This window comes from Pteronotus mesoamericanus, unplaced genomic scaffold, assembly GCF_021234165.1.
Source record: "Pteronotus mesoamericanus isolate MK-2021 breed Mesoamerican mustached bat unplaced genomic scaffold, CSHL_Meso_final contig_101, whole genome shotgun sequence".
Classification (NCBI taxonomy): Eukaryota; Metazoa; Chordata; class Mammalia; order Chiroptera; family Mormoopidae; genus Pteronotus; species Pteronotus mesoamericanus.
In genome coordinates, this window is record NW_026555001.1 from 23,506,058 (window position 1) to 23,531,563 (window position 25,506).

Genomic DNA, 25,506 nt, shown 5'->3' on the forward strand with positions numbered 1-25,506 from the left:
ATGCAGATGTTAACATACTTCTATCTGTGTCCCGGGAGCTCTTTCTGCTTTAATTGATAGTCCAAAGGAGATTTGTCAGGTTCTGGTTGTCTTTAGGTCGTAGGAAAAAGGACCTCGTTCTCTCTACTAGTTCTGTGTCAGTCTGAGTAGCAGAGAACAGGGAGTGAAATTGACCAGATATTTCTCATATTACTTTCTTCTCTTTTGGTGGTTGTGGACATGCATCCCCAGTATGAGGATAGTCCTCGTCAACCCTGGGGGACTCCAGGACCCCAGATCTTTGAGTACCATCCCATTTACTATGTACTGTCTCCCACTGGATGAAATAATGGCAATGCTGCGTCTGTAGTTTAATTATTATAAACAAAAGTTGTAATCCATCAATTTTAACTTGAGCCCATGTTTTCCAAAGGTGCAGCATTATAAATGTTAAAATCACAAAAATAAATAAAATAAAAATAGGCATTTATAAATATTATGTGTATAACACCAAATGTTGAGAGTAAAAATTACTACATAAATGTTTTGTTTGGGGGACGTTGCTTTTTTAGGTCGTTTGTTTCAGCTTTTCACTGTTAAAGTATAGGACACTGAAACTGGATTTGAGGATGTCTTTGATTTCCCCTCATCACTCTCCTTGTAGCAAGCACGTAGACATTCTCTGTTGTTCTGACAACCTTCAGTGTCTCCTCTTCAAAATGAGGATCATGTGTTCAAGGGGCAGGTGGCGGTGGTGGTGACAGAAGGGGCCATTTTCACACCATTGATGTCTCTCTTCACCCGTCGCCCCTTGTGGACATTAAACACCTTCGTGAAGAGTGGCCTTTCTCAGCATTTAACTTCCTTGTCTGAAAAATTAGATGGCTTTCCATTGGAGTTTGTGGCTGCCCCTTAAGCCTTAATGATTTTCCAGACTAGTTTTCAGAACTACTCAAATTATCCTTTTCTCTTGGTTGAAAATACATTTTGAAACTTGGTTTTAAGCATTTGGGAGAGAGTTCTTGCCTTGCGGAAATTGTTACTTATCTTACTTCATGAATCAGATCATCAGATCATCACATTTTTTTCCCCACATCACATTTTCTTATTACTGTTTATTGCATTGGACAGGTGCCATGTACTCAGGATGGCGTCTGTGGAGTTTATTGCAGCTGTTGGGTATTTGTAAATATAATCATTGATATGATTATTAAAATGGTGTTACTAGTTATCATAAAGTAGATTTGGCAATGTCAGCCAGTCCCATGCTTTTTGTATTGGGTTGGCCAAAAAGTCCGTATGTTTTTTTCTGTAAAATATAGGACACATTTTTCATTTTCACCAATAACTATTGATTTGGATATTTTTACTGTATCGGCTGTATCCCACTATTGGCTTCTAGTGGGGAGAAGCCAAGGGTGCTGCTAAACATGTTCCAACGCATAAGACACAGTCCACAATAAAGAATTATTGGTCAAAATGTCAGTAGTACCAAGGAACTTTGCAAACCACTTTTGACATGTTTGATCAGTCACAGCACCTCCTTCACACACTGCATAAATCATTTTTTTTTGCATTTCAGTTGCGTTTTTATATTTTTTGAAATAATAAAGCATAATGTGCCAAAAATGGTATTTTCTTCCATCTTCAATATTAAAATGGCTGCACAAAATTTTACCAATTTTGATAAGTTTTTTAAAAAATACACACTGATATGACAGTTGTCACAATTCAGTCTAACAAAATTGTTTTGAATGCATTTAGAGACAGCTAAGCACTACTAGAGCGATTGTGTGGAAAAAATCAAATTTTTTGGGTAACCCAGTGTTTTACAGCCCATGAGCACCTTCTTGTTGGTGTTAATAATGATGCTTTGTATGATGGTTTAACACTTAATATATACCAAAGGTACTATTCTAAAGGCTTTGTGTGTACTAATTCAATCCTCCCCAAATCCACATGAGGTTAAATCTATTATTATCCCTATATAACTAATGAGGAAATTGAAGCACAGGCCACCTGAATCACTTGATCAAGTGTAGAGTCATAGCTGTAATATAGAGGTTAGACTTCTAAAAACACACTCTTAATTATGAGGGATTAGAATTCAAGAAAGTACTTGCTTATCGCGCCTTCGTTTGGGGCAGGTGCTATCACAGTACGCGCGCTGCTCCGTGAGCGCGGAGCGGCGGGGCCCCGTGCTGGGAGGAGGAGGCGTTTTCACGCTCACGCCTCTGCACTTCGCTAACGTCCGAGAATGCTGGTTATTAGTCTGTGCTCCATTTTCTAAGATGTTTATTAATGAAATTGAATTCCTGTGGTCCAGAAGAGAATTCTTGAATGATGCCTTCAGATCTTTTTTTCCATCTTGGCTTTCTGAGCGATAACCAGCTTTTTCATTGGTTTCCCATTGAGCATGACTTGTTCGGTGATGATAACAACAGTATAGGCCCAAATTATTATATTTTGTCCTTCATTTACCAGGACATTTTCTTCTAATCTGATAATAGGAATAAATAGAACTCCACATCTGAAAACCAATGCCTGAAAGGTGGCCGTTTAGCAGCAATGCTCTATTTAGCCTTTTGTTTCCAAGTCACAGAACATGAATAAAAGAACTTTTGTTAGTTTATTCTTGATAAAAATTTCTTTGGAATAAAACAATTAGTGTGAGAAATAATTGGTGAAAGAATGGTTGAACATAACAACTTATTCATTCCTTTCCCGCTGACAGATAAATGTTACCTTCAAATGAAACCAGCAAAGTTTATTATTTGGAATAAAACAATGAACAAGGATCTAATATAAAGAATCCTAAAATTAAGCAAAAGCAGTCATTATTTTATAAAGAGATAATTTAGTTTTGCCGTGTACTTTCTTCTTTTAATGGGGATGATGTATTTAAATTTTAAGACTTCCCAAACAAAGTGGAAACAATAGGAAAAAAGGTGAACTAAAATATCTAAATGTTGTTCTGTGTTTATAGAATTTTAGATCCAAAGTGTAAGTTTTGCTGCTAACCAAACTTTCTACAGTTCTTTAGAGGGAAACAATATGTTTTCTAGGGGTTTTTTTGAAGCACAATTTCACCTTATCCATCAAGTGATTAATGTACATGACTAATATTTTTGTTGTGAACAGAATGAATGAGAAAGTTTTCCTCTGAATTTTATGAAGCATTCTATCATTCTGCTTTCCTTATGAAAGAATATGTAGCTAAAATTTGGGTGTTTTTTAAGAAGGTAATGAAAGAACTAACCAATTATTTTGAAACGTAAGATGTGGTGAGATTTGGGGAAATATACATGTATTCTGAAGTGCCCCCCCTGCCCTGAAGTATATCTGCACAGCAGGCACAGCTATCTAGAATTTATCCCATCACTAGTATAGCTTGCCGTTCCATCAGTTGAATACTTTGAATTAGGAAAGCATTCTTGTTCTCATTCTCTCAGATCTACACATTTCACCTAAATGTACTTCCTTGAATGTATGTTTTTTTAAATGTAAAAAACTGTCCCCTGTCATTGCTCTATTCCAATTTTGAATGTTTGTGATACTCATCACTGAAAAAATTTTTTTGTCATACTGTCATTTAATTAACTCAGTTGATGCATATTATTTTAGAGCCTGCTAAATAAATGCCAGGTACTCTTTTGGGTGCTGAGGATGTGGCAACAGGTGAAACAAACAAAAATTCTGCCCTGGAGGAATTTTATGTCCTGGCTGGGGACAAGGTCCTGTTTGTTTCTTAACTGCTGTCATTTGCAGCATGACAAAGCACATGTGGTGTTTTTATAGCAAGCATTTTAAGCTCCTGAAGCTGCTTTTAGAATAATTTGCTTTATAGAAATAGCCTGTAAAAAATTGAAGCAGCAGAAAGGTTTTTTGTTTTTTCATAACCGTTGATGATCAAACTGAGGGTCAAGCTGTGTTTGGTAAAAGTTTCATTGGACTAGTAACCAATCTCGTGGTATTGAGATTAGTTTTATATCTTAGTGTAAACGTATCCTTTAAGTATGTATGTAAATAGTCCTTACTGGGTTGTTGGTATTAAATTTTGGGAAGGCAGAAGTTGCCTTCTCTCTGCTCCTCACAGATCTAACCTGGTGGCTCTTGTGTATGAAGCAGAGGGGTGCTGGACAGGAGGCTGAGTTTGTGTTTGGGACTCGCCTTACCCTCGCATGCCCTTTCTAGAGGCAGGAGTGTGTGCTAGCTAGAAGTGCAAGCTTTGGATTCTGGCTGTCCACTCGTGTTTTAAACCTTAGCTCTGTCATCTGCTCCCTTTAGAAGGAGGGGCAAGTTAACCCTAGGCCTCAGGTTCTCTCATCATAATATGGGAAGGTAATATCCTCTACCACATTAGCTTAGTAGGACTAAATGAGGTTATATGTTAAGAGCATTTTATCCTGTCTGGTCCACAGTAAGAGATCAGTAAAGGTTAAAGATTATTATTGTTGCTGATCATCACTGATACACTTCTAGTATTACTGTCAGTGGTGATCAGTACATTTAAAGACATTAAACTGTGCATGCCTTGAAAGTGAAACTGAGCAAAAACACTTTATGTTAACCCAGGACTCTTCAGGCCTGCCTTTTGGAGAGGGCCTCTGAGCAGAACTTGTCTTCAATACGTGTTCTGATAAAAATAGGTTTGTTTTCTTACCCCTTCTGTTCAGTGAAGTTTAACAAAGTTTTACAACTTTCTAGTCTGTGAATATGAGATAAATATTAGAGATAAATATTATTTTGCGGAGGATCCCATGGCATTACTAATCATTTTAGTAATAACCCCTGTATCTAATAGGTACTTTGTATCAAATATACAAATCTCAACCGGTGACACTGTTTTCTAAAATTCTTTTAGAATACTTTTTGTGTAGCTTATGGGACTGTATCTATGTTAATTAGAAAAGGCAGTGATAGTTTGCTAGGTTTATTGTTTTTCCAGCTCCTCAATTTATTGCTATAATTGATTCTGATGTTGGAAGAGTGAACATTGTCGTCCAAATGTTCTTTTTAAATTTTCATTTCAGTGGTCTGGGATAAAATTCTAGATATTGACAGGGAAGACAATAAAATAGTTTTTCACTTGGTGACAAATGAAGTTGTATGATTGTGGCATTCATTCTAAAGAATCATATGTGTGATTCAGAAATTAAAAAATCTGAACTCAAATGCCTTCAAACGTGTTTCTCTGGTACACAGTTAGCTAGGTACTCCATGCTAGCTAAAAAGCGGGTAAACCGCTGTGTTTTTAAAGTATCATGTGATAACTTTCTTCTTGTGCACGTCTAATGGGGAGCTTTGACCTCGGAAGATGCGCCCCAGCAGTAATGCTGCCGAGGCTGCTGTCCAGCACGGCCCCTCCTGGCTTCCCCCTCTCCCTTCCCACCTCCGGGGGGGCCCCCTCTTACCTTTCACATAGGACCAACCTCTTCTTCCACATAATTTTCAAACATTCATGAACTGTGTCCTGTGCAAGGTGTGATTTATAACCCGGTAGGAGGAGACAGTACAAAACTAGCCTAATAATACACAAAAGTGCAGTTCTTTCTCTGGGGCGTATGGTAAATTTTAGGAAAATGTTACTTTTGATACTCAGAAATGTGAGAATGTTTTCTTGAATTATAAAAGCAATGCAATTGAAGTTTGCTCTGAAAATTTTTGTCTTTATTCTTAATTCAGAAGGTTTCAGTTGTTTTCATAGATTCTTGAGTTGTGAGAGCTAAAAGGGACCTTAGAGATAATGTTTGAAGTGCTTCACTTTAGAAAGTCATGTGCCAAAAAAAACAAAAAAAGGTCACAACCCCTGCCACCCTCCTGAGGAAAAGAAAGAAAGTCACTTGACAAAGGCTGCATAGTATATGAAAAGACTGACGTATCCCTGTTTCCCTTACACGTGGTTCTTACGCTGCGGTATTACCGTGCTGTTTTTACCTCACTTCCCCTTTTTAGTTTATTCTTCATTTATCCAATCAGGCCTTTGTCTCTTTTAGATTCTCTTGTTATTTTTCAGTGATATTTTTCTCTGCTTCTGCTGTTTTCTGTACTCTGTGTCTATGCTTTCCAATATGGTAGCCATTAGTCACAAGTGGCTATTTAAATGAATTAAAATTAATTAAAAAAAAATTAAAGTTCCCTTTCTTAGTTTCAGTAGCCACATTTGAAGTTCTTTCTACATGAACATGTAGCTAGTGGTTACTTCCTGTATAATCATGGGACATTAGATTGTAAACTTTTTGAGGGCAAGGGACCATTTATGTTGGTATTAAGAAAATAAAATGTAGGCTCTTGATAAATGTTTTAGCGTTGTGAATGAACACATACCCGTACCACCACTCTTTAGTTCCTTGCCAAATTTTTTTAAATTCTCCTTTTCTTTTTGAACCATTTTATGGTAGAAGAGCCACCTGCAGTTTGATGTTTCCCATTTACATATTAAATACTGCTTGACGTACCATAAACAGGAATCTTGCAGATTTACGGTTATAGAGCTCTGTTGCTACGTGTTCCTTGTATAGCCAGTCACTGAGATGGTGTGTATTTTAAATGCTTATGTGTTCTTTGTTTTTGTTTTGTAATTTAAGCTATGACGGCGATTCCTTGATGATCGTTCCTTGGCATGAGCGTAAACACCGAGATAGAGACTGGTGCGAGGAGGCTGCGTGCAGGTAGGAGTGAGCCGGCACGGGGAGCTTCCTTTCACTGGCGGACGGGCGGGGAGAGGGCTCTGTGAAGGTGGGGTGTGCTGTGGGACCCCTTTCTTGATGGGGGGGGGTCTTGATTTAAATAGTTTGAGTGAAGTTTTTTTTAAAAAAACCTTGACTCAGTTAAGTTAAAATAGTTTTAATGGGAAAAATATTAAATACTACAAAGGAATTATTCTAAAAATGACCCTTATACAATAACTCTTTTGAGGTATTTGCTTTCGGTCTTTGACATATACAGACATTTTTCATAGTTGTTATTATGCTATGCATGCAGTGTTGTTCCTGGTCCAGTCTCATGTTTATACGGTTTCGCCTTGGAAAGCCTTGGAGTGTGGGGGCATCTGGTTCTGCGGGACGGGGCGGGGCTGGGATGCGGGGCTGACAGGCCTTGTCAGGGGCTTTTGAATCCTCTTGTCTCCCGGTCCTTAAAGTCAATACTCCTTCGCCAACTCCCCTTGCATATCTTCCCGATGTGAGGTCAGAGGGTTATTTTTTGGACTCATGAGTTGAGCCAGAGAACCTCCAGATTCCTCGACATTGGGCATAGCCTAGTGTGGGGGTGGAGGATTGGGGTGAACATCTGGGCACTTAGTGAGAATTTATATACTGAGTGTTGAAACTCTGTTTAAAAAACTTGTTTTTATGAAAACAAAGCTTGTTTTCAAAAAAGCAAAAACCAAAACCTGTAGTCTTTTGTTCCCCTTCCTTTATATTCTGCTCACCAGAAGCAACTACTTTCAGTTCTTTCAGATGATTATTTTGGCATTTACTCCATATCTCTGAATAACATAATTGTAGAGCTATTTTTGGATTTTTAAATTCCGGCTATTATCTGTGAACATCCTAGAATACAAAATAATAGTTTAATTTATTTTCACTCTGTGTACCCTGTTCTTCCTTGAGTGTTTGCAGCCCCCCTCCTACCCCCGACTCCCCTTTGAAAATATTTTAGCGCCATTTCTGGGGAGTTTCAGGAGAAAGTGGAGCTTCACGCATGGTATTTATGAGCCACATTTAATAGAAGCCTTTATTTAGCAATTGTGATGAGAGTTTAAAGGGATAGATGACTCGAAAATGGTGGGAGGTTGATGCGGTGGATGTGGTTGTGGTGAAGGGAGCGGTGATGCCGTTGCCCACAGTTCTCTCAGCGCGGGATGGGCTTTTGGACAGCGCAGCCTGGCAGGGCTCTGCCCCGGTCACTTGGTGCTTCCCAGCTGTCCTTAGCTGGTGCCGCTTAGCCTGCTAGCAGGCAGAGAAGGCATGAGAGCGTTTCACCTCAGGCTGAGCACCGCGAGCTGAAACGCGAGTCACACTTGCTGTGCTGGAACTCCCAAGACTATCAACGTGAAAAGCCAGGACAAATTTGACGGAGGAAAGATGCCTGTGAAGACGATACAGAATTTCAGTAGGACAGGCCATCTCTTGTGCTTCGTTATTTCACGAGCGTCTGTGCTCTGCTAGATTCATGCTCACTGAAGGGAGAAAGCCTGGCGCAGCCCTGGACTCCAGCAGGGGGTTGCCCAGGGGAAGGAGGCTGCTGCCGGGTCTCCAGTGTCCTGAGTGCTGCGGAGGGGAGGCCGCCCGGCCCGGGAGCCTGGGACAGGGATGCCTGTGCAGGTGGGGGCTGCGGAGAGCTCCTTGGGGCGCACTGTGAAAGCTGAGGTGGGAAGGACGGCGGACTCTGCTTGGGGAGGGGAGGCTGGCCAGCGGGAGCAGGGAGCGTTCCAGCCGCAGGAGGGGCTCAGGGCGAGGCCCGCTTTGGGGCCTGCGAATCAGACTCACTGTCGAGGGCTGCAGAGCCAGAGCCAGGTGGCGCGCCAGGACGACTACAGTAGATTGTAAGCCTTAAAGGTAGGCTGGGGGATGGCACATTGGGTTTCCTTGTCGAAACCGCCAGCGGTGTGTCCCCTGAAGTTAGCATGGACTTGACTTTGATCTTGAGGCACTGGAAGGGCCCGTGAAACATCTGCAGAGCAGATGGAAGAGTTTGGAGCCTCTGAGTGAAGTCCATGTTAGGGGTAAAAATAGGGCAGTCGTTGTGATGTCTGTGCTGATTTGTATCTTGTAGTCAGAGTGGGGCCCAGAGAGAGTGTGGGCCGAGGAGACAGCAGGACTAAGGTGTGCGAGAGCGGCTGTTAGGTGGTGTGCTAGGGGAGGGTCTCCCAGCCCAGGCGGCTGAACAGGAGCTGCCGAAGGTCAGAGGCGTCAGGCAGTGTAGCGCACTGGGCTGGAAGAAAAGCATGCTTCAGAAGGAGAAGGTGGCCGATCTCTCGGGTAGTGCCAGAGGGAGGGAAGGCCTGGAAATGCCATCAAAGGCACTCCCAGTTGCCTGTGGGGTTTTTCCCTGCTGCGGTGGGGAAGCTCTCAAGGGAACTTTCAGGGAGAATGTTGAAGGCAGCTGTGAGACAGGTAAGTCAAGGACTGCCGATTATAAGCGTAAGAGATTGCCTGAGGCAGGCGGATCAAATGCCCAAGTGTTTATGGGCTTTGTGTCTGGTCATATATTACAGCTACTAATCATTCCAATAAAGGTAGTGCTTATAAATGAAAAGTAGGCATCTGCTCTGGGCCAGCCAGTGTTCTCTGTGTACTTAGTATTATTTTGAATACTCTTGCATAGTATTATTCCCATTTTTTCTATGAATAAAACAAGTCTTAGGCTCCTTTTCACTTACTGATCCCGTCAAAGCCCACAGCTCGGGGTGCGGGAACGGGGCTCCGGCCACAGTTCTGACCCCGGAGCCCGATGCCCTCCGGCAGCAGCGCTGCCGGCCCCGCCGTCTCCTGCCAGCTCGTCCTTTTAGGGGGACGGTGCCCCAAACGGAACACGTGCTTTTCCACGCGTCTCTCTGAAATATCTCAGTTTAAGTTAGTGTGTTTTTCTTTTTCAGTCCTTAACCATGGAAGGCCAGGATCATCCTCATAAAAACTCATTATTTATGATCTCTCTGATGTTATTTCAGTGCACATTCTTCTAGATGTTTCTTTTTCACTTCCGATGGCGAGTGGTGTAGAGTCGTTCCGTATGTTACAAATGCCAGTGTGGTACTATGTTGCTGACACCTACTAAAAGTACATTATCAACATAAATAAGGCATATTTCCTCTCATTTTTATGAACATCAAAAACAAGGGTTTCTTCATTTATACTTGCATTGAAATCCCCTGGGGGTGTTTTTGCAAAACCAGGCCTGGCTGGCCTTCACAGGTAGTCTTATCTAGTAGGCCTGTGGCAAGCGCCGTGCCGCGTGCATTTTAGAAAAGCATCCCAGGGTGGTATTCATTTCGCTAATATTATTTGATTGATTTATAGCATAGTTGTTTTGATATATTGTCCATTCTCATTTTTTAAATTGGGAAAACGAATAGGAGAATAAATTAAGCATTCCCAAAGTGTCCCATTTATTGCACAAGCGTGCACATACCTGTAGGAAACACATGGACACATGCACACACACCCATTTCCTATCTTAGAACCGAGACCTCCCACCCCCTGCAAACTGCACTCTTCCCCAGCATTCCAGCCAGTTCTTAATTGTCCTTTTCATGCTTCACAGAGTGGTGGTTGAGCCGAGCCTCCAGGACGAAAGTGAATTCCTGTACGCTGCGCAGCCCGAGTTACTGAGATACAAGACCACCCAGCTTGCTGTAGAGAAAGTCATGGACTGGTATCAGAACAGAGCAGAGGAGATAGAGCATTTTTCTCGACAGGTGAGGGGACAGTGACAGCTGCTGCTCAGAGATGCCAGCAGTGCTGCTTTGGGGCCCGAGGGTTCAGTGTGTGTAGCGGCTGCCAGTGTCATGTGTGCAGCCTGCGAGGAATGAGTGAATATTTGCTACTTCTTTTGTTTATTCATCCTGTCTACAAAGTTTTTGTGCTTTCTTTTTATTTATTAAAGAACAAATACAAGAAAAGTTCAAAATCTGTCTTCAAAATGTAAGCTACAAAATATGATACGTGCTATTGGTGACGTATTATTAATAGGTTTAATACCACATTAATTAAAGATCATGTCAACCTCGAAATGCTTGATTAGCCCCTTGTCACATTGCAGTGATGCAGCGAATTGTGAGGTGGCTTTTCAGGACCCCTGTTTCAGGCTCTGTTCAAATGATCCCTTGAGCCCAGGCCCTTTCTGAGGTGCCCGCCAGCTGCGCTGGAGGCGGCCCGCGGAGCGGGCAGGGATGGGGGCTGTGCCGAAGGTCAGGTATCTGAGCAGGCATCTCGGCTCCACCTACATACACACCTGCCACTCTGGACTTGCGCCTGCCTTTTCCAGTACCTTGTTGTTTTCGTGGGCTAGTTCTTACACCAGAGTTGCTGAGAACCAGGAAAATAGACAGGAGAGCACACTCCAAACTCTGCCAATGGAATGCCTTGCACACGTGAGTGGTCGTTGTCCTCGTCTCACAGGATGGAAGTTCGCGATCCCGAGCACAGGGCGGCAGAAAGCACAGAGAGGTCTCCTTCCGGGTCTGGCCAGGAGATGGCTTTTCCTTTCCACGTGCAGCCGTGGCCGTGGCCCCTCTGTCCTACTGGCAGGTTTTCACCTCATGGGAAGGGCGATTCCAGAGGGCCCGCTGCCAGCTCTGTGGGAGGGACCCTGTATCCCTTTGTCTGCATCTCTATGTAGCGTATCTGGCACGGTCCTGTGTCTCCATTTGATAACCTTCCTGAACTTCTGCTTAATCTAATTCCTATTTTTAGTATTCATAGAATTGAAGATGAACTATTTGCGGGAGCTGATGGGAATATTACAGACCAAACTTTTGCGGGGAAGGCCAAGAATACTTATGATTGACTCCCCACGGTTCTGGAGTTGGCCAAGGGCTGTAGCAGAAAATGTTTAGAATCTCATGCTGTCATGATGAAAAGAGTCTCTGGAATGATATAGTCTAGTTATCTGTGTTGTAGGTAGATAAGCTGAGGTCCACAGAGAGGAAAGACCGAGCAGCCTGCTCAGGGGTGGACAGTGACAGAGCCAAAGTCCAGGGCTCCGTGTAATATTTCCCATAGGGCCTGCATAAAAAATAAACAGTTACACAAACCTTAATGCTTAGAGCAAGATACGTTCATCTAAAAAAGTGGTTCTCAGACTTACAGTAGCAAATATTTGGTAATATTTACTGTTCTGATGAGAAAATCCTAGATATGTCTTCTTGGCAGAAAATTTCCAAAAGATTAATATAATGGCTTGACTGCAATATATAGGATGAATAAAATATGTAAATGTTGGATCATGGTTATACTGGGAAGTAAAGTCATTGAGAAATCTCTGAATAAGATAGCTAAAGTTGCAGATTCAGATATGTTGTATTGTTTGAGTTAAAGACTGCAAATTGCTCTCTGGGATGTAAACAACTCATACTAAACTTTAACAAAACAAAGAATCCTCCCTTGATTATATAGTAGCTTCATTGCAGAAAATTCTGTGTACATCAAACCATATGAAAAAGAATTTTATGTAAATATTAAATGAAATCGGGATCTAGATTCTGATCACTGTAACTAGGTTTTCCAGGACATTTGGACGGTAGTCAGGGCTCAGGACAAGTTGGTTATGCAGGCTGCCCTGCGCATTGTGGGGCGCCTGGCATTCCTGGCCGCCACCCACTTAATGTCAGTAGGTCCAGCTGATTCCTGGGATGGACAGAAAGGCCTGCTCAGACTTTCTGGATGCCTCCTGGGGGACCATGTGCTTCCACCGAGAAGTGCAGTCTTAGACCAGTGTCATGCATCTGGAAATGACTAGCTCAAATGCTAGCTCACATCGGTCACCGTAAGCGAAGGCGTCTTATTTTGCTAATACAGGAGAGACTCGCTTGATGATAATTCATGAAGAAGCTTCCAAGTCAGCCAGTGAGGCACTTTTTTTTTTATGAGTAAATAGATGATTTGTATCCAGACATCTTCTAAGATTCCGTAGGCATCACGTGATTTATAGGAGCTGCATGGAGTTTACTAGTGTCTCTGTCAGCAAGGGAAAGCATTTAGACCAGCCTTGCCTGAGCACTTCATGGTCTCCCAGCCAAACCAGACAGCTTTGCGAGAGTGAGGAGAGATGCGTGTGTGGGTATTTGCATATACATTTGAATAACTGATTTGTAGGTGGTTCTGTTACTTGAACTAGGAATGACAATTCAAAAAATTTTTCATGCCTAAAAAGTGCTGGGCAACCACTGTCATGTATTTCAAAAGATCAGTAATGACTCCTTAACTTGTAGTGTCTAAATGTTTTGTAACCCAAATTTCAGCCATTGTTTAGGATTTTTTTAAAAAAAGAACAGCAGTAATACAAAAAGAAAAAGGCCACACTGAAATGTGGAATAAATGATCAGTTTTTACACTTATCTATGTTCTTATTTATTTGTTTTATTAATAGTTTATTTTTTCAAGAAATTTTAGGTTTATAGAAAAATTGAGTAGAAAGGACAGTGTTCCCACATACCCCTCTCCACTGCTCCAATAGTTGTCTCTGTTACTGCATTTGAGTGCTGCGTTTGTTAGAACTGATAAACTGAGATGTCCCTTAAGAGGCGAATGGATAAATAAACATTGGTACAACCACACAGTGGAATATTCCTCAGTGCTAAAAGGAAATGAGCTATCAATCAGGAAAAAACATGGAGGAACCTTAAATGCATGGAGTGGTTTGGGGGTGCTTCATTCAGCTGCCTTCTGGCCTGTTTTTCATCTCTTTCATTTATTTAAAAACACCTCGAATAGAGGTATTGTTCCTTAGCTTCATTTCATGTGTTGACATATCATGTGGCGTATGCTATAATCAAAGTGATATCTAACATACTTTTAGCTTTTTCATTTTTAAAGGTTTAATTGATATGGGACTTCTTTTTCCTTAGTGCCTACAAATGCCTTTAGCAGAATATTTTTGTTGGCTTAGGAAAATGTGTCTAGCGGTGAAATTTATCCAGTGAGGGCTTGGGGTTTGTGGTATATAATTATTTAAGTTCCAAAAGAGCCTACTTTCATTTAAGGTGTCAGATTTTAGATTCTGAAACATAATTTACTTCCGATCTAAATAGACAAACGTAAAACTGCTCTGTAAGCTGCAATGGTCTATGAATTTAAGATGGTTGTCTTTCTCTTACCATCTTTACCTTCAGAATGTTTTGCAGATTATATGATTTTTTTGCACCAGTTTGATACATCAGGTAGATAACTCTAAAGCTTTGTACTAGAAATGTATATTGTAGATCTGATTTTATATACATTGAACAAGAATTAGGTTCTGTACAGAAGGCTTTTACTTGAGGGTATATGGCAAAGCTGCAATACTCAGACTTACTGTTGCCTTTCCATTTTAGGTTGACTGTGCATTGTCACTTATTCGACTTGGAATGGAGCGGAATATTCCTGGTTTGCTGGTTCTGTGCGATGATCTGGTTACTCTGGAAACATTGGTCTATGAAGCCGGGTGTGACTTAACCCTAACCTTGAAAGAACTCCAGCAGATGGAAGACATTGAAAAGCTAAGATTACTGATGAATAGTGTAGGTTTTCTTTTAACTTTCTTTCAAAATATTCCTCGTGTGTTTTGGTTAATGTATGTCTCAAAGCCAAAGATGAACTATCCCGCAAACCTGAGAACTCCGTAAATAAAGGAAGGTTTCTTGAGTTTTTAAAAGACATATGAAATTTTATGGATAAGTTAACTGAAGGCATCCCAAAACTATATTGGTTGTTTTTGTACCCTGCTTGGCTTTATTCACACTCATCTGTTTGTAACTCCCCCTCTCCCCCCTTCCAGCCAGGCATATTTCTCAGCTAGCTGTCATTCTAGCGTTCATGTTTCTAGTCCTTCACTGTATTCCAGTTCACAGCTATGTATACATTTCAAGGTCTTCAAAACAATTACTGGAGTTCAGAGGCTGAGTGGTTGTATGAAGGAAGCATCTTGGCTTCAGAGTTAATATGTTTAGAAGAATTTGTCTGGCTATTCTTAGGTTTTTGGGGAGATCATCCTGGGGAGAAAGTACAGTCCTCAAGTTAGAATCTGGTTTCTACTAAGCCCACAGAGTAGGGAGACATCTTTGACTCAGAAATGAGTGGGCAGAGGAGGCGCTCGCTGTTGGTAGCCTTCTTAGTCTTTGCTTTTGGGCAGCCTGGTGTGAATGGGCCAGGCCAGGGTGGGCTTACTGCTGCCTCATAGGTTCTCTTTTCTCCCCTGACCCTTCTTTTTCTCCGGTTCTTTCTTTTCATCTTCCTTTCTCTTTCTCATTCCTCTCTCTCATCGTCTTTCTCCCTCCTTTCAATGCGTGTTTTGTCTTTCTCTCTGCCTCTACCTTCCCTTTCTCTTACTAATTTCTTTTCAGATCTTCCACCCTGGGGAAATTGACTTGTGTTATAAGGAAAGCCCTTCTTAAGAGATTTAGGTGTATCTCCTGGGGTAACTGAGGAAGGGGATTGTGGGATTTCAGGGATAATGAGTAAAATGATGTGTGCCGTTTGGAATTTTGTGAAGGTGGAATAACAGGGCAAAACAAAACAGGGGAGGAGGAAAAGGAGGGGAGAGAATCTGGGATTTTATAGGTGAGATGTTCTCAAGTGGCTGCTTTCTAGGACTTTGTTATATCCACCTATATCCCTGCTGTTTCTTCTTTCAATTTTTATTGAATTTATTGGGGTGACATTGGTTAATAAAATTATATAGGTTTCAGGTACACACTTTTAAAATACATCATCTGTATATCGTGTTGTGTGTTCACCACCCAAAGCCTCCTTCCGTCACCATTTATTTCCTTTTTACCCTCTTCTACACACCAACCTCCTCCGCCCCCCGCCCCCCTGGTAATCACTAGACTATCATCTTTTTTGTTTCACACTTTCTGTTGGTCTGTTCTCTCTCTCTCTCTCTCTCTCTTTTTACGTCCCTCCCGCCTCCATATACACACCCGTGGGGTAGAGCCCCTCTTTGCTCTGGAAGACCTCCCGACGTGGTGAGAGAGGGTTCGTTGTCCTGAGCGGGCCTTGGGCCCCGGGGGGGCCCAGGGTGGTGGTGGAGCGGGGGCGGTGGGCTGCAGGGCTGTTGCCGCTCTGAGTCCCAGGAGCCCTGGCAACAGGTGGTCCTTCTACCCGCCTGTCTCCACGTGGGCAAACTGGAGCGTCTGTTGTAGAAGGTGTTGGGCTTCCCCTGTGGACCTCAGTCAGATTATCTGGGAGTTCTAGAACTTTAGTCTGGTATAAGCAGGAATTCAATTTAACTTAACGTGTGTGTATTTTTAAATTATTTTTTCAGTGTTCTGAGGACAAGTACGTGACGAGTGCCTACCAATGGATGGTTCCCTTTCTCCATCGTTGTGAGAAGCAGTCCCCTGGTGTGGCGAATGAACTACTGAAAGAATATTTGGTAGCTTTAGCTAAAGAGGACTTAAAACTCCCCCTGAAGATATTTCAGCATTCCAAACCAGATGTAAGTAGACACTCTTTATGTCTTAAAAAAATCTCTACATTTTTTTCCCCTACAGAATTAGGTTTTACTTATTAATTTTTTTATAATACGTCTTCGCAGGTAAATTCTCTTTAAATGGAAACAGAAATGGTTGTCATTTCTTTCTTTTTATTTTTAAAGATTTTATTTATTTATTTTTAGGAGAAGAGGGAGAGAAATATCAATGGGTGGTTGCCTCTCACGTGCCCCCTGCTGGGGACCTGGCCCGCAACCTAGTCTTGTACCCTGACTGGGAATCGAACTGGTGACCCTTTGGTTCACAAGCCAGTGCCCAATCCGCTGAGCCACACCAGTTGGAACATTTAATTCTTTAAAAAAAAAGTTTCATCAGTTCAGTCCAAAATTGTTTTGGAAGGTCATGAAATTATGTCTATTTTAATTGATTTACTCCAAAGTGTGTTGAATATTATAGTTTGGAAACTGTCAGTACCAAAAAGACTAACAGTTAGTAGGTAGGCGCGATATAAGTGTTAATTCATTTAATCCTTCTAACAGTTCTTACAGGCAGATATTTTTATTATATTACAGGAAAACAAAATTGTGATGTAGAGAGGTTGTCCATTTGCCCAGGGTCACACAGTAAGGAGTGGAACCTGGGTTCAAGCATCCTGATCTCACAGTTATGTTCTTAACCATATGCTTTACCATTACGCCAGCGTTAGAAGAAAAATTTCTTCCCCCGAGGACCTTTAAAATATTTACGAATTATTCTTAATAACTCTATTTGCTTAAGGTTACTATATTTATAGCCATATATTTCTATAGGGTTCCAATAGTTGTTTAGATTTGCTGGTGTGTGCAGCATACTTTCCACAGTAGACAGCCTCTGAATTTAGTCACAGATCAAACGTGAGGGACCAGGAGCTAGTGGCTGCCTTGCCACTAGAGGGACTGAAGCAGGACAGCGTAGTCCCTTGAGGTACAGAACTGTGTCGTGAGGTCAAGCATTAGGTGGGGTTTCAGGGAGAAGTCACGCAGGCCCCTGCCAGCCCTAAACTCTGAACTGAGCAGACTTCCTTGTGCCGGCCTGTGCTCGGTCTGCAGCCCTGTGGGCACAAGACCGGCCTGAGTAACGCAACAGGGAAAGCGCTGCTTCGTGAACCTGACACGCGTTTTGGTTTCCGGAAGGCTTGTCCGTCAGAAATGTGCCCGTCCGTTGGCTGGTTAAACCTTCGCATCTTCTGCTGTGTGGGCACGGCTTAGCATTCTGACTCTAGGGCTGGCCGCTTTCCCGTGAGCCGGGCGTGGGTGGCTCGTGCCAGCAGAACTACGCGGGAGAAGCGGGATGGATTGAGCATGAATGATTTATGAGGAAGAAAGGAGTGACTTGAAATTCTTGTCAGTAATCTTGTTTGTGATACTTCTTCCTTACAGAGCCTTATAAATCCTTTGTATAGAGTCAGTTTTTTTGTTGTTTTACTTGGCAATTTAGCATGTGCCTTTTGAATAAGACATAGCCGTTTGAAATACATAAACATCAAAGGAGAGAACGATGTTGTTGCTATGTATTTTTGTCCCAATCAACTTCTCTATTTCTCCAATGTTACCTTTCTGCCACGCAAACCTGATCATGTCACAGTCTGTGGAAAGCCTCCAGTGACTGCCGTGGCCTGCAGGGTGACGTCGGGCCCTCCGGAGCGGCGGGAGGTCCTCTGTGGCCTGCGCTGGCCTGCCTCTTCAGCGTCCCTTCCCTCTGCCAAGGCACCGGGTCTCTGGCTCCCACCTGCTCAGGCCTCTTTGTCCTCTCATAGGCTGTTCCTTTCGTTTGGGATGCTCAGCCCCCTGTCCTGCATTTAAAAAGCACCTGTCCTTCAAGACCCTGCTCCCTGAGACTCTCTCGCATGTGCCACCTTCCATGACTTACCTGTGATGTGACAGGTCTTATACTTGTCTCTGTAATAACCCTCCTCGTACTGTGCTGTAATGATTTGTTCACATGCTTGTCTCTCCCTCCCTTTGTTTCCTGCGTACGCTCTCTCTGTCTTATGTATTTATTACACCTTTGCTTTCTATGAGTCTAACGTGGTGACTTGTAGAAAGCAAAAGCTGGGTAAATTCTGGCAGGGCAAATGAATGAATGAGTGAATGAATGAATGATAATGGGTTTTACTTTGATGCTTTAGATGACTTGATCGTATTAGTTTAGTTTAGTAGGATTGTGCTTTGAGCATTGTTTTATTTTACTTGGTTGTTCCCAAAACAATGTATCTGGGATCTGCCATGAATCCTGCATGGAGTATTTTTAGTAATGTAATAAGACCCATGATTTCTGTGTCTGACAGCTTAGGCTAAATTATGCTGCCTTAACAAATGACCCCTAAATCTTTGGAGCTCACAGCAGGGAGAAATACTCATTTCTCCCAAGTGTCATGTAAGCTGTGGCTGGTCTTCTGCTGTGTTTCAGGTTTTATTCTTTCCGGGACTTGAGTTGAAAGAGCAGTCCCCTTTTCGAACTTGTGGCACAAGAAAAAGAACAAAGTAGAACCTCATAGTGGCTCTTAAAGTTTTAGCTGAAAGTGGTTCAGGATGCTCCTCTCACATGTCACAGGACAAAGGAAGTCCAGGCTGAGCGTGATGTTAATGGAGCAGGGACGAAGAACCCTCTCTTGGGCAGACAGGGGTGTGTAATTGAGAACAAGAATGCAAACACAGATTTGTCACTTTTACATTCTCATGAGCCTCAAACTTTTCTTTTTTACAGCATCTTAAAGCACTCATCTCTGGTTTTAAGCCTTTGCTCTTTGCTTGAATCTGCCTTTGGAAAGTGAAACTGGATAGAGATGACAGGAAAAAAATATTCTTCCTCCTTATATTGTTCTCTGCCTTCTGTACTAGCACACTTTGAATGCATGGGTGCATCAGAATATGTGAAATTTTTAATAAAACACAGTGCTTTAGGTCCAACCCAGGTATCTAATAGAGCAGAGTTTGGGGAGCAGGGGTTCTGGAATAGACACTTGGCAGCCTCTCCAGTGGTTCAGGTGGGTGCCGGGCCAGGGGCAGGTGCTCCAAGTGGCGTTTTGTCCCAGGCCACAGCATCATAGCAGCAGGTGTTCAGTTCCTTCCTGACCGCTGCAGTCAGTAGGCGGTTTTAGCTTTAAAATTACTTTTTCTAATTTTAATGCTTCTTGTAGATTATTTAGAAAACTCAGAAAAAGATAAAGATGGAAATAAAATGTTTGTTTTTCGGCAATATTATTGACTAGGTAATCTAAAATCCTTTGTGCTGTGAAATATCTAGATGTGCTTACTTGGTTATTTAAAAAAAATCTGTTTACCTGCATAGCTGAGGTCATGAGAAAGCTCAGGAAAGTCCTCGCAGGCCCAGCAGAGAAGGGGTGGAAGGCTGAGAAATACTCCTGAGAAGGAGGCCGTGGTGAGCGGGGTTGGGGTCACTGTGGAAAACCCCCAGAGCAGTGAATTTTAACACCTCTTTGAAGCCGAAGATGAAGTCTTTTAAAGTGATGAGGTTGAAGTGAGACTTAGCACGCAGGGCCCTTTAACAATTGCATTTCTCCAATTAGGACTGAATTTTAACATTCTGTCATGTGTTTGAGGGGCATTATCTCTTGTTTGGTGAATTGTTCAGTTCTGCCTTTTCCTTATTTTTCATTTGGATTTTTATTCCTTTGTGTCTTATTTATTTTTAGACACTCATGTTAGTGTGTAATCATTCCTTTTTCTGTGACCTATATTGTAAAATTTTAATCCCTGTTTATAGGTTGTCTTTTGACTTTCTCTATGGTGGATTATGTTATACAAAATCACCTTTTTCTTTTTGTGTAGTCAGATTTGATCAGTCTTTGCCAATGTGTTTTGAGTAAATATGAGGAAGACTTTCTTACTCCAGGGTTAAAGAAGTATTCACTCATGTTTTCTTCTAGTACTTGTGTAGTTTTATTTTTAGGTTTAGATTTTTAATTTGGAATTTATTCTTTTATAAGATATGAGAGATATGGAGTTAATTTTATGTTTTCCCAACTGGCTACCTAGTTGTCCCAGCACCATTTATTGAAAGATTTGTCTTTACCTGAGTGATTTGAGATGACATCTTTGAGCTATACCACATTTTCATTTGTTTGTGGGTCTAGTTCTAGAGTTTCTATATTGTTCTAATGGTCTTTCTGTCTGTCCATACACTAGTATCATACTGTTTTAATATAGAGATTTTATAGTTCTTAAGTCTGACAAAGATAGTGTTCTTTTGTAATTTTTTCCCCAGGGTTGATTTTATTTGTTTCCTTTTTTTTCCCTTGCTCTTTTATATTTGTTTTCCCATCCGAACTTCAGTATCAGCTTGTCTAATTCTATAAAATAGCTTATAGCTTGTTAGTATTTTTATTGTGATTGTATTGAATATATAAATTATTGTAATGAGGCCACCATCTCTATAATGTCTAGTCATTCTGTTTAAGAAGAGGGGCTGCTATTCATTTGTTTGTCTTTTTGTCTTTTTTATTGTCTTTCAGGAGTGTTTAAAGTTTTCCTTATGTAGGTTTTGCACATTTTTTGATAAGTTTATTTCTAAACATTGATTTTTTCTGTTTTTTATTATAAATGTAGTTTTCTCTGCCCTAATTTTCTCTGTTTATTGTTTGTGTGTATGAAATGTATTGATTTTGTATATTAATTTTGTATTCTGAACTTTACTAATTTAAAAATTTTCTAATTAAATTTATTGGGGTGACACTTATTAATAAGATTATATAAGTTTCAAGTATGTAAGTCTATAATAAACCATCTGTGGATTGTGTGACCACCACCCGAAGTCAGGGCTCCTTCCGTCACCATGTAGTCGACCTCCTCCGTCCCTCCGTGGTCTCGCTCTCTGCCCGCTTTCACTCTGGTAACCATTGTGCTGTTGTCTGTGTCTATGAGTTTTTTGTTTTGTCTTGTTCATTTGTTGCTTTCTGTTTTATGTCCCACATGAGTGAAATCATATGGTTCTTGACTTTGAAAATGTCATGCTAAATGAAATAAATGAGATGGAAAAAGTCAAGAACTAATTTTTTTAATTGGTTGATTCTCTGGGGTTTTCCAACTATCTTACCATCTGTTCTTTTTTTTAGTCATCTGTAGTACATAATCTTAAGACTTTAAATTGTTTTTTGTACTTTTTACACTTTTTCCTTGCTATGCAGTATGGAAAATAATCGACTGTGCATAGTGGGGAAGACTTATTTCCTTGACTTCTTAGAAAGTCCTGGATGGCTTACTTCTATTAGCCTGAGGTGGAGCAAGTGACGGTTCAGTGTTCACCCCTGAGGTGTTAGGGCAGGAGTGATGGAAGTAAGACCAAGTGTGTCTGTCTCACAGTACATGGAGTTCAGTGACATCTGGTAGGGAGTCTCACAGGGCAAGGATGGCAAGTGCCTTAAAAATTTGAGTATTGTGATTCATGTACACAATAGATTGTATAATATTAAGATAGATACTCTGAATGGCATAAAGAGAGAACAACAACAAAAAAACCCCAGAGAAATACAGAGGTGAAAGGACCTGTGTATGAGAGTCGTAGGGGCATTTACTCACTGGGCCAGTGTGCGCTGAGCATATGCAGGCGCCTGGTGAAAAGAAGACCGGGCAAGTCCAGCTGAAGTCAAATCCACGTGGAGCTACGACTGGGTTATTAGGGAGGTTGTAAATAGGACGAGACTAAGTTCTGGAGGAGGCCTGCCAGGTAGGAGTAGGACAAGGAGACCTGATCGGACCATTCGCCTGTTTACTTAAAGGCAAGGCAAGAAGTTCCTTCTTTTTCTTTCAAACTTCGAACGACTACTGCAGGGTTTTTAACAGAAGATGTGGACCACTGATGTTCAAACTTGGACGCTAGAACATTGAACTTTCAGACAACACTTTAATGTCTCAGGGAGGGGCAGACAGGGAGCAGAGAGACCGTGGTGGGGGTGGGGGGTGGGGGTGGTGTATGTCAAGGACTTTGGCTTCTGCTTCAGCTGGTTTCCCAAACTGTTCCTTGGCTGAAACTGGGTTCACCTTTTTTGTCATCCTGGGACCCTTTCTTACCGTAGCTGAGATGTTTATTACCCTGGTTTTCCTCAGTCTCCTCCGCTCTTCCTGTTTGTGAGGTTCTTTGGAGGGTCTGTGGGACCCGGCTATAACTGAGAACTGTACCTGGCACATAATAAGAAATCAGGAAAAGTTAGCTCTTTTAATTAATTTTTAATAATACTTTTATTACACCTGTTTGTCCCTATTTCACTAGTTTGTCACTTTGCAACCTTGGACAGCTTTTTGTTAAATGTTGGTGTCACGTTAATGGTTTATTTTATTTTCTTAATACTTCGAAGAAAGGTATATAAATCCTTTAACCCAACTACTTTAAAGAAAAGCTTTATTTCTGTAGTAACCTTGAATGCTTCTTCTTTGCATCCATTGATGTGATTTTTCTGTGAGAAAATGCCTTTTGTGGCAGTTTTTCTCCATCCCTGTTGTATCTGTTTTGTATTTCTACTAGAAGGTAGAAAACTAGATCTTATTATTAAAATTTTCTTAAACTTAGTTTGTTGTTGAAAAGGTCTCGAAGAAAATAGTTTGAAACTTCCATTTTGGTTTTGGTGGTAGTAATAATATAAGCATTCTACGTGTATTAATTTATTTAATCCACACAACCATGCTTTCTATTAGGAAATTGTGTTTATATGCCAGCTTTATAGATGAGAAAAACAAGCCACAACTCTGTTATTTTTATTTCCCAGAAAGTACTCCAAGATTGAAATCTGTGGTTGTCAGTGGGAAACGGTGTACCCTATATAGAAAGTGACCCAAAGTAACCATCTTTCTGCATGCCACTTCTTTCAAAAGAATGTCAGCACTGTGTAGTTAAATGACTAATATATTATGCACCCTGAAAAACAGTAGTGTCACACATCTCTGAATATTAGTTAGGAATTTTATATATTTTTGTAATTAAAACACGTAAAATTTGGCTTTAGGGTTAAAAATGTTCTTAATGAGTTGCCTTTTTAATTCACTGTGTCCCTTCTGTCTTGAATAGGTCATAAATAGAAGAATCTACTCAGACTCAAAGCTTATGAGTACAAATTATGTTTTCTAGTTGATTCTATAATTAAAATGTTATTTCATTTAGGATTATTAAAGATTCCCGAAGTCTGTAAACTAAGGTAGTATCAAGATTTGTTCCTGCAACTGATTAATTGAACTATTTAATGTTTTATTGATAGTGGTACTGAGATATGGAAAAAGTGACTGTAAATCTATTGACATTTAGTACAGTGTGCTGTATTTTCTCTAGCTGCAGCAAAAAATTGTTCCTGATCAGGACCAGCTGATGGCTATAGCTCTGGAGTGCATCTATAGCTGTGAACGAAATGACCAGCTGTCTCTGTGCTATGACATACTAGAGTGTCTGCCACAAAGGGGATATGGGTAAGAAGCCACCACGTGCCAACCTACTGTGTCTTTATATTCTAGCAGTTAAGATGAACATATCGCTTCCCTGAATGTTCATTACAGAGAATTTTGGGGATAGAAACAATATGAAGAAGAAGAGGAAATGATCTGCAAATCCTTTACCTACAGATAAACTTTTCTAGCAATGTATAGGAAGTCCCTATAATTTTGTGCACCTTGGTAATTAATTATCCATTAAAAAACACCACTACTGCCACAACAAAAATATTTTTTAAAGTGTGTGGACAATGATATGCCATTGTTTTAAGTTGTGTTTCTAACTAACCATTTTCCATATTTGTGGGCTAATTGTATTTCTTCTATGAATTGTTTGTTCTTGGCTCTTGGTAATTCCCATAGTAATTCCTTTAAGTAGTATACATTAATATATAATTTATTTTTTCAGTTTTATTGAGATATCATTAGCATACAGCACCATATAAGTTTAAGGTGTACAGCATAATGACTTGACTTGCATATATTATGAAATGCTTACCATAGTAAGTTTTGTTAACCTTCATTACATCATATTAATACAGAGAAAGAAAAGCCAATGTTTTTTTCCCTTGGGATGAGATCTTTTAGGATTTTTTTTGTGAACAATTTTAAAATATAACATACACTAGTGTTGACTATAGTCATCGTATTGTACATTACAGTACTTACTTATAACTGGAAATTTGTATTTTTTGACCACCTTCATCTAATTCCCCAACCTCCCATTCCCTGACTCTGGCAACCACACATCTGATCTTTTTTCCTATGAGTTTAGCGTTGTTGTTTTTTGTTTTTTAATTCTACATGTAAATGAGATCATACAGTATTTGTCTGGCTTATTTCACTTAGCTTAATGCCCTGAAGGCCTGTCCATGCTGTAATTGGCAGGACTTCTTTTTTTTTTAATGGATGAATAATGTTCCATTGTGATCTATATCTTACACACCATGTGTATATGTGTGTGTCACACACACATCTCCCATTTTCTTTATCCATTTATCTGTTGATGAACACGTAGGTTGTTTCTGTGTCTTAGCTGTTGTAATAGTGCCGCAGTGAACATGGAGGTGCAGATATTTTTTCGACACAGCGATTTCATTTCTGTCATCTGTATACCCAGAAGTGGAATTGCTAGATCATATGATGGTTGTATTTTTAATTTCTTGAGGAATAAATTTACATAATTTTTAATTGGGCTTATGTTTAAATGGAAATTTATGTAACATTCCTTTGGGTCAATTAGTTGCATGCAAATCAGATTTATATTTTCTTTTTGGAAGTCAGGCAGCATTTATTCCTTTAATCATTCTTTCAGATCTCATAAATACTATGAATTTAACATCTGGAGAAGTTAATACCAACACAGGAAAGAGCACTGAAAGAAAACTCAGTGGGCCTGTTTCTCAGCCGTTGTGACTTGAGCTGAGTCACTTAATTTCCCTGGTCCACGGTTCCTTCATTTGCAAAATCAGATATTTAGACATGGAGGTCTCCTCTTGCTCTGTTTTCTGTCTTTGCCCTTCCCCCCCTCCTCTGTATCTCTTTTTCCCTGTTTCTTTTCCTTCCAAGGAGATTTGAGCATGCGTGTGTACATATATGAAATGAATACTAGAAATCGCCAGTCTTGCAACCCACTGTGAAGTAATTGTTTCATGCAGTCATTAATGACACTGAAATCAGGGGAAAGGTTTTATAAAAAATAAAAATTTTTATTTTTTACTTTTGTAATTTGAAAGAAGAACTTACCTTTATAAACCTTTAATCAAATTATCAAATATAACATCACTTAAAGTCGGACAACCTGGCATTATATGTCTCCTGGTGAGATACAATGGGAAGTTAAATTTTTTACCCTTAATCGAATCAGTGTTTTAAACTGATTTCTAGTTTACAGTAAATGCAGGGAATGGGGGCACAAGT

The 25,506-nt window shown here is 40.6% G+C and overlaps 1 protein-coding gene across 1 annotated transcript in view; it reads left to right on the forward strand.

The window, feature by feature from the left end:
- Positions 1–25,506, forward strand: part of NBAS (NBAS subunit of NRZ tethering complex) — a 264,240-nt gene that overhangs the window by 87,347 nt on the left and 151,387 nt on the right. Inside the window, exons 22-26 of the mRNA XM_054569493.1 lie at positions 6,567–6,650; positions 10,246–10,399; positions 14,015–14,200; positions 15,946–16,119; positions 23,432–23,565. Of these exons, the coding sequence (XP_054425468.1) occupies positions 6,567–6,650; positions 10,246–10,399; positions 14,015–14,200; positions 15,946–16,119; positions 23,432–23,565 (732 nt within the window). The remainder of the gene's footprint in view (positions 1–6,566; positions 6,651–10,245; positions 10,400–14,014; positions 14,201–15,945; positions 16,120–23,431; positions 23,566–25,506) is intronic.